Source organism: Alligator sinensis, unplaced genomic scaffold (assembly GCF_000455745.1).
Source record: "Alligator sinensis unplaced genomic scaffold, ASM45574v1 scaffold172_1, whole genome shotgun sequence".
NCBI lineage: Eukaryota > Metazoa > Chordata > Crocodylia > Alligatoridae > Alligator > Alligator sinensis.
This window is the reverse complement of record NW_005842168.1, coordinates 289283-298666: the sequence shown is the minus strand read 5'-3', so window position 1 is coordinate 298666 and position 9384 is coordinate 289283. Positions and strand designations below refer to the sequence as shown.

At 44.5% G+C, this 9384-nt stretch overlaps 1 protein-coding gene across 2 annotated transcripts in view; it reads right to left on the bottom strand.

The window, feature by feature from the left end:
• Positions 1-1496: 1496 nt before the first annotated feature.
• The window catches only part of SCP2 (sterol carrier protein 2), a 47720-nt gene continuing 39832 nt past the window's right edge, over positions 1497-9384 (bottom strand). For both annotated transcript variants that reach the window (XM_025206665.1, XM_014520918.2), the window contains 2 exons: positions 4406-4485; positions 1497-2485 (listed from right to left, as the gene is read on the bottom strand). In XM_025206665.1, coding sequence (XP_025062450.1) covers positions 2390-2485; positions 4406-4485 — 176 coding nt within the window. In that variant the 3' untranslated portion in view covers positions 1497-2389. The remainder of the gene's footprint in view (positions 2486-4405; positions 4486-9384) is intronic.

Sequence of the window (9384 nt, the reverse complement as noted above, 5' to 3'; positions counted from 1 at the left end):
AATTGAGCTTACTTACATCACCAGGTGCTCCTGCACAGGGAGCAGTTACAACATAACAGGTGCCCAAACAGCAGCTCCTTTTCCCCTTCTGAAAGTGATCCAACTGAATGTTTGCCCATGCCCTCTGTTCACCTAGATACAGCATTTATCATTATAGTAAGAGGCATATCAGAACACACTGTATATTCTCTTTAGAATAATATAGGACAATGATGAGCATACAAGCCTGCACATCCAGAGTAAGTATTATGAAGCTGCAAGAAGTCCAAAGAACTGAAGCACCATATGGTGATTTTTTTATTTTTTTGCTTTTTAGCTTCTTGTTCTGAGAAAGTTCAAGTCAACTTTGACCTCAGCTTTGTTTTTCAAAAATGCTCCGAGGGCTAAAACATAAAAGGTACATTCAACATCTGCCTGTAAAACAGGAACTGTTACTCACCCATAAGAGGATTTCTTTGACTGCTCTTCCAACTTGTTTGCTTGCTTTGAATTTTTTGATGGGGAGGGGTGGGTGTGGATGCAGGTGTGAGAGTGTGTGGGAGTGGGGGTGTTCACAGAGTGGTTTGCACATTGACCCATGATTGAAAAGCCATCCAAAAAATCATGGATCATCCATGCTCAAGATTATTGGAATTGGGAGGTTCTTCATTTGCCTAAAGGTAACCTGTTCAAACCCCACTGGGAGATGCCAACAATTTCAGAATGATTTCAGACGCTCATTTGGATTTACCACAAACACCTCCCAGGAGCAACTCCAAAAGGTGAGAAATCAAGCACTGCCACAAAATTCAATTATGACACCCTTGCCTCTGTCTGCAGCTGCTGGCCTCTGGCAATGCCACCACTCCCATCAGGGGCCTGGGCTTCGCCTTTCCAACTGCCCAACGGGAGAACAAAACACACAAGTTAAGGATTGACATCTAACAGCAAGTTCTCGCTATAGCTAGGCAGCAAGACCTTCAACATTAAATTACCCGACCTGAGAAATGCAGAATTTGGCCCCACAGAATGCACATCAGTTAGTCAAAAGACCTAAAATAGCCCCTACATGAAGTCTGCTGCCTAAATGTTCAGATATATTTCAGGGCTGAGGAGTATATACTGAAAACCTGAAACTTTTCATCTTGCTTTCAACCAGAGACTTTTAGTTTAAAATGTAATAAAAACGGTCTTTCACTGCATTAGACAGTTTCATCTTAACCCTAATCTTGGGGCTGGGAGGCAGGTTATTTCTGCCTAACCTACCGGGGCAAGTCCTTCATATAGCATCAGTGAGTTGATCTCAACATTAGGCTCACCCTTTGACTTCACAGTTTCACCCATTCTGCTATAATAAATACACTGATTGGCACCGAGATTGATTATATCCTATTAGATTTTGGCTAAAACTGCCTTCCTTTAACATAGGGTTTATGAGTACTTTGCACGTGCGCGCGCACACAAAAAAATCATTTTTTATAACTATGAAATCCTATTTAAAAAAAGCCACACAGAAAAAACAGGAAAAGTATGTTTAATTTTCTATTAAACATTCAACCAGAATACATTGTATCTGCAAAACAGAATGCCAAGATAATTATCAACTCCAGAACTGCAAAAGAGATAATCATTTAAACAAAATAGATTTTAAAATGTCAGATGATCTCCCCCCATAATTTTATTTCAGGGCAATGAGACATTACAAGCAAATGCTGTGAATCTCAGAGCAAATTCTTTGTCCTGACCACTATTTTTGGATGCCTTTATTTAGTTACATATTTGTTCACTTCCAAAATGGAATGTTCTTTAAAAGCAGATTCCCAATGTTTGTTTAAAAAAATTCTGTCAAATGTCTAGATCCTGCCCAGAAGGCATTTATAAAGAAACACTTTTCTGTTAAGTAAAGGAAGTCTGATAGAAAGTGTCCCCTAAAATCCCATTACAGGTTTTCAAACATTGTTAACAAAAATGAACAAAGTAAAAGAAACTAAACAAGTTATTACCAAGTTATTTGTCTTCATGTTTCCATTGTCCTTCCAACTAGTCCATGTATCTGACTAAAACTGATAGTCAAGGGACTTTATTAAATACGTCCCAAACATTATTTAAATAATTTCATTAGTCAAAACTGATTTCACTTGCATAATACCTGCTAGGACATTGTTCATAACCACTGGTGCCCTAGCTCAGCCTAAAAATCATAATTAGTATATTAACTTTCCATAGACAGAGTTATGGAATTCAGCAAGATAGCACTGAGATCTCTATTAGGATTTAAGAAAGATGGACCTGACCATCCACAACCTGTGTCATGTAATTTCCAATGTCTAATTCCATTCTAGCTTTGACAAATACATGTACACACCAAATGTTGACTGTGAAATGTAGCCAAGTGAGTAATTTAATGAGTTCAAAGTTTAGCTTTGCCTGGCTGAAGCTGTAGGTTCTGAAGTTTCATTGCCAAACCCATGTTCCCAGCCACCTTCAATTTACCTTGAAAGAAAGCCTGCAAAAAGATGAGAGAAAGGTTGTTACACTGTCCTTTATTTTTGGTTACTTAAAATCAATCATTCAGGTTGATATTTCATGTCCTCATTGTACCATTTCATGCAAGTCCCTTCTTCAGCCCTCATTTTGAAGCTGGCTCTCTGGGTAGCCAGGAGAAGGAGGTATGTGGGAGATATGTAGCGTTCTTCCTCCTGACATAAGCCAGACTGCGCTCAGTGAGGTGGCTGTCACCCTGGAACGGAGGGGACCCTGGGTTCTAGTCTAGGCCTTTGCTCATCCCTTACACTGTTCTCTGTCCAGTTTTTTTCCCCTCAATGACTAGCAAATACAAAAGGGCAATGGCTGAGTTTCCAAAGGAGGCAACACCTGGCCTGTGGCATGATGGTTGAAGCACTATGCTCAGAAGTTTGAAACTCAGGTTCAAAGGTTTGAACCTCCACCTGAGCAAGGGGGAAACCTAGAGCTTTGGTCTCTAGGGGCACCCATACACGACTACAGAGGCTGCTATGATGGACTGGAAGTCCAGTGTCGGAGCAGACTCAATTAATTGCTGCTATTGCAGCACTCCAGCGGCCTCGTGCATCAGTGCTTAAAAATGGCAGCAGGGGTGTTTGAACTATAGTCTGTCCAACAGGCTTTAGTGCAAGCACCCTGCCACCATTCTTAAGTACAGGGACGCTGATACAGGAGACATGGCAACGTTTTAATTAGAGCAGCTCCGAGAGTTGCTAGAATTAAAAAGTGCACCTCCCCCACCACCCTTGGAGATCATGTAAAAGTACCCTAGTTTCCCAACTGAATGCCCTAACCACTCAGCTATGGGGGGCAAACAGCTCTCCTTCTCTTTTGTTTTGTTGCCAGGGCACATGCCCAGTCTGCGCACAAATGCAGTCATCTTCACGTGCAGGCTTATGTATCCAGGAACAGGACTCCTACCTGTGTATGAGAGTTATTTTTGGCACTTATGACCAAACCTGGCTACTTAAGACAACCGAGAAGGGAACTGAATGCCACCCCAAGTATTCAATTTATTTACAGGGACCATTTTAAAGGTCTTTCATCTGTATGCTAGTTGACAGAGCTTCCTTTAAATACTCAAAAGGCTATACTCAAAGGAGCAGAGATGTAGTTAGCCGTCTTAGTCTTAAGTCCAGTGGGGGGGAGTTGGGGTAGAGAGAGAGACTCTGTGTGTGTGTGTGTGTGTGTGTGTGTGTGTGTGTGTGTCCATCCCAAGCTTACTCAAAGGAGTAAGCAAAGGATTTTTTTTGTGGGAAGTCACTGTATTCTTCACACACAAAGTAGTTGAATCCTGCTTTAACTGTTGAACACGCAATTCAACCATAACTACTGAATCATAAATAGTGCTTCAATAAAATGTCTATATGATCAGGAAGTCCACTACTGCAAAATGAGAAAGAAAAAGTATCTTTTAGCCTTCTTATATTATCAAATTCAAGAGCCACAAAGAAACAGGAAATAATTTTTTAAAGAAAAGATGTAGCTGAAATATTTATAGAACCTTAGGACACCCGTGGCACAATAACTGCTTTGTTTTCAACTGTTCAGTACTTAGGCATTCCATGATTAAAGTACTTTCTACTCTTCACTTCTTCAGCCTGTAGCTCTTATCATAAAACTGAATACCAAAGTAATCCCAAAAGAGGAAGTTTCCTTGCATGTGATTTCCAGCTAAGTATTTTATCAAGAACAATAGAAGCACCTTAGTATAAGAGTTTAAAATTTGCTATCTTTTACATCTGAAAGGTGTTCAAAAGCAGTCTGGCATAAAAATATTGATCATTTAGTCAAAAGAAACTAGAATAATTTAAAGTTTTCTCTGTTGGACACTGTTTGTAAAATGAAAGGCTAGAACAATTGTATCCAAGAGATATCATCATTTTATCTTTTCTGTACTTACTGTCTGAGGATTCATTTTACCCGTCATTAGAGCCAGCAAGTCAGCATCAGCCATTGTAATTGTACAATCAGCCTTCTTATCTGTAACACAGCAAAGTTGGACTGTTTAGCATCAAGTGGAGAAAGAGAGATGAAGTTTGTTAGCTTTAGGTGAAAGTCATTTCAAAGCTCTTGAGGATGCAGGTGAGTTATGGGAACAAAGAAGTCATAGTTTGCAGGATCACATGCTACTTCTTAACAACTCAGGAGAGGATGGAAAGAAGGGGGATAAATTGCCAACAGGTAAATGGCATCATAACTGATCAATATATGTGAAGGGTTGTGTCAGCAGAAATTTTGATCAAAGACTCCCTCTTACACAAGAATCTGATAGAGCCCCAAGCAGGACTTCTACCATATAACCTATGCAATCAAGCAATATTCAAGTATAAACACTGTAACTTCATTAATAATAAGGAACAGAGGGATTAGAAGGCATTGAAACCTTAAGTCTTTTTTCTTTAGTCTCCTGGGACTACTAGGGCATAATCAGAGCTAGGCCACGCAATGGGGAGTTAACATCTGATGGCTGCTGGCAACCTGTAAAATAAGCTTGCAGTCACAGTCCAATTCCAAAAGGATTAGGAGTCCTAATAGCAAGGGGGCGGGAGGAACAGAAACAGAGAGAAATTGAATACACACTCCTCTTAATGCTGGTCAAAGGACTTCAGTGACATTCAACTGCCCACTAAAATCCCTGGATATTTCTACACATGCACGAGCCAGGCCCTTTCAATTAATCGAGTCTACTCCGAAGCAGCGGATCTCCAGTACGTCACTGGAAAAAAGGTATGTGTATAAATTCCCCGTGGCTCTAACTGGGAAGGTTCTAACTTGGTACAGGCAGTCCAGAAAAAAGCCATAAAAATATCTTATGTGGAAGGACACCTTTGGTACCTTTAAGAGGCTTGAACAGGCTTTGGAGCAGCCAACAGGTGTGGGCAGCCTAATGAGGAGGTCACATGACCGCACGAGGGCCTCTGGATTGGAGGATGGAGCTGGGCAGCCTCCCTACAAACCCAGGCCCTCATAGTTGAGCTGGCAGTTGCATCTAGGGAGGCAGAGTGACAATACTGCCCAGCTGGAGCTGGAACTAAAGCTGCTGCTCCCAGAACACCTGGAGGACAAGGAGATTCCTGGTCTGGGGAATGACCTAAAACTACACTCTGCTGAGGTGGATGGTGTAGTGGGGCTGTCCATGGCAGGATGGTCCCCAGGAAATGCCACACCAGTGCCTCCCTAGTGAAAGATGAGTATGGGGCACCATAAAGCCTCAGCCCCCACAACCTGGTGGGTTACCCTGTAGAGGGGACAGGTGATGGGTCCAGGCATGTCAAAAGCCCAAGGGGCATCAGGCCTAGTAGCCCTGGTGAGGGGGTGGTGCAGTGGCCCCAATGAGAGGGCATGTGTAAGTAGGCTGTGTAGAGCAGGGTCTGCGCTGGGGGGGCCTTAAGGACTGTGCTTAGGCTGGCCTAGAGATCAAGTGAGCTATGTCTGGAAGAGCCCAAAGGTGGACCTGTATGAGAGGGAGAGGGCTAGCTGCTCAAGAACCAAGCCAGGAAACCCTCAAGTGGTCAATGCTGAGGCCAGGACCAGAATGGTCAAAAGGCAAAGATGCCCACCACAAGGGATAGCCAGAGCCAGGGGTTTTGACTGGTCTAGAGGTGAGGCCAGGGCCTGCAAGGCCAAAGGTCCCAGAGGGGGCCACTGCCAAGAGGGAAAGGTGTCTAGGGAGTTTGCAGCATTGCATGATGGTGGAGGTTAGGCCGCCTGACTAGGAGGGATCCAGGTTGGGGTTCAACTTACCAGACTAGAATGTAATGGGGCTCAGTGTGGGGCCAGATCCATATAGTGATGCCATCTGAGAGGCATGGGACACAGTGTAGGAATGGCACGGAGCTGTGTATTATACCTTTGGCACTGGGCATTAAATGGGCAGCCTCCCACCTATAAACTACTTCCAAAGTTACATCAAAGGCATGGCAGGCAAGGCAGGTGGGCAGACTGCCCTAGGCATATGAGCAGGCCAATGATTAGACAGGCCTCATGGTGGCCCCGTGTCAGATTTCTGAGCATCTCTTTACAAATCCTGATAGAGGAGATATGCCAGCAGGGGGGTGAACATATTCCTGGGCTGAGCTTAGCATGCACCATTATAGTTTAGAAGTAACACAACTAGTCCCTAAGTTGCCCTAGTTCAAGTGACTTAGCCTTATCATAGCCTCTTCTGCTCCTGACTTGCAAGTACTGTGCTACTTAAGTGCTACACACGTTTTAGACAGAATAAAATCACCCTGAACATTCATCACTAAACTAGTTTGGATAGTCCCTCCAGAACTAGCCTGATGCATACTTGAAGAAAGCAGATTCCAACATGGCACTGGCTGTTCTTTATGCTGGATTATATGGAGTAAAATTTAGTAATTGTGAAAGGTGCTAAAGACATTCACTGATATCAAACAGATCCATGTAGGATGAGTTAGAAAGTGAAAAGTTAACTTCTCAATTGAAAGGCCTTTTTTCTTTCTTTAAAACACTTTTGATTCTTATTATCAAAGTTAATTTCTAAGTAAAAGTAACAGTCACTTTTTATTCTCTCTCTCTAAGGCACTTCCTGGAGATACAAATCACTAAAACTTCAATTTCAGGCATTTCCTGCCCAGCACTTCTCAAAAGGAGCGGTGTGGGAATGTTTGTTCCAAAATTCTCAGAGCTGCAGCTGCTGAACTGGAAGGCCAGAAGGTTTAAGGAACTCCAAGACCATCTGAAAATGTCTGTGTCCATTATTAATTTTGTGGATGGATTTTGATTAAAATTGAAAAGACAAACATATTACACAATAATTTTAAGCAGCTTCTAGAATTCTTAATGCCTGGACTGGCTGCACATTAACACCTTTTAAGTGGCTAAAAGCACTCATTATTTGGTTTAAATTATGCCACTCCAGAGGGCCAGTTTATCTCTAATGTTCCTAGTTTTGCTCCTGTTTTATTAAGGTGTAGCCACTCCAGGTAGCTATTCCGCCCAAATTGAAGTCCTTCAGCATCCCAGGATGCAACGGCACCTTGGGCAAATGGAGATGCCAGGGTGCAATGGGGCAGGCACAACGCCCTGTCTCCCGGGCATTTCGGACAGAAGGAGTACCACAGCCGTGGAGCTCCTGATGACTGTGATGGCCCCCACTGCCACTGAGACCAGCTCTGTTCCCAATGGCCCAAGCACAGCGGCTTGGAGCACCGCCACCCATTGCTGCTGGGATGGGCTTGCTCTGCCCAGTGGGAGCAGAGCTGGTCCCAGCACCAGCAGAGGGCACTGCACACCCCCCCACACCGCTGCTGCACTCAGACTGACTTGTTTTGCCCAGCAGTAGCAGAGGCGATCCCAGGGGGAGGGGGCAGTGCTCGCTCTACTGCTGACTGGCTCATTCTGCCTGGCAGAAGCAGAGCTGATCTTGTCCCCAACTCCTAGTCCTCCCCAGCCCACCAAGCCGCTAGTGGCAAATCACAGCTGTGCAGGTGACGAGCAGTCAGAACAGGTTTTCTGCCTTAAGGTGCAACTGCTCCACTAAGCCAATCAACACTAAGTTGATTAGTACTTCAGTTTCATAGTTTGTAGGGTCAGAAGGGACCTTGACAGATCATCAAGTCCGACCCCCTGCCATGGCAAGAAAGAGCACTGGGGCCAAACGACCCCAGCAAGGTGTTCATCTAGCCTCCTCTTAAAGCCCCCCAGGGTAGGAGCCAGCACCACTTCCCTTGGAAGTTGGTTCCAGATCCTAGCCACCCTGACTGTGAAGTAGTGCTTCCGGATATCTAGCCTGAATCTACTCTCAGTCAACTTATGGCTGTTATTCCTTGTTACTCCTGGGAGTGCTCGGGGGAACAGGGACTCCCCGAATGCCTGCTGGTCCCCTCTGACTAGTTTGTAAATGGCCACTAGATCCCCTCTCAGCCTTCTCTTGTGGAGGCTGAACAGGTTCAGGTCCCGTAGCCTCCCCTCGTAGGGCCTGCCCTGCTGCCCCCTGACCATGCGAGTGGCCCTCCTCTGGACCCTCTCCATGCTGTCCACATCCCTCCTGAAGTGCAGCACCCAGAACTGGACGCAGTACTCCAACTGCGGCCTGACCAATAGAGGGGGAGGATTACCTCCTTGGACCTGCTCGAGATGCATCTGTGGATGCATGACAAGGTATGGTTGGCCTTCCAGATCGTGCCCCACACTGTCGGCCCATGTTCATTTTGGCATCAATAATGATTCCAAGATCTTTTTCTGCCTCTGCACTGATGAGAAGGGAGTTCCCCAGCCTGTAGGTCTGCTGCTGGTTCTTCCTCCCCAGGTGCATCATCTTGCACTTGTCAGTGTTGAAACCCATCCTGGTCTCATCTGCCCACCCCTATAACCTGTCTAGGTCCAATTGCAGCCTATTCCTCCCTTCTAGCATGCCCACATCCCCCCACATCTTAGTGTCATCAGCAAATTTGAATAGGGTGCTTTTTATCCCCTCGTCCAAGTCACTGATGAAGATGCTGAACAGCGTGGGTCTGAGGACTGAGCCCTGGGGGACCCCACTGCCCACATCCCTCCAGGTCGAAAATGACCAGTCCACCACCACTCTCTGGCTGTCAGCGTAACAAAGCCATAGTATAGTATAGTACAGTACAGTACAGTGCATGAAATTGCTCTTTGAAATGCCTTTGTAAGCACAGCAGCATAAAAATCTCCTTTGAAGTAACATTATCTTAGTGATATCAATTTCAGTTATATAGTTGTGCTGTTTCCAATAACAACATTATAAAAGTCAATTTACCCAACTCTCTAAGGTACATTAAGTAAACAAATTCTAGGCTTGCTTTCTTTTCTCCACTTCAGTGCAAAAAAGACATTTGTCAAATGCTTACCTCCCTTTTTCCAATGCCTTGGATGCCTTTTGTAACACTCTAA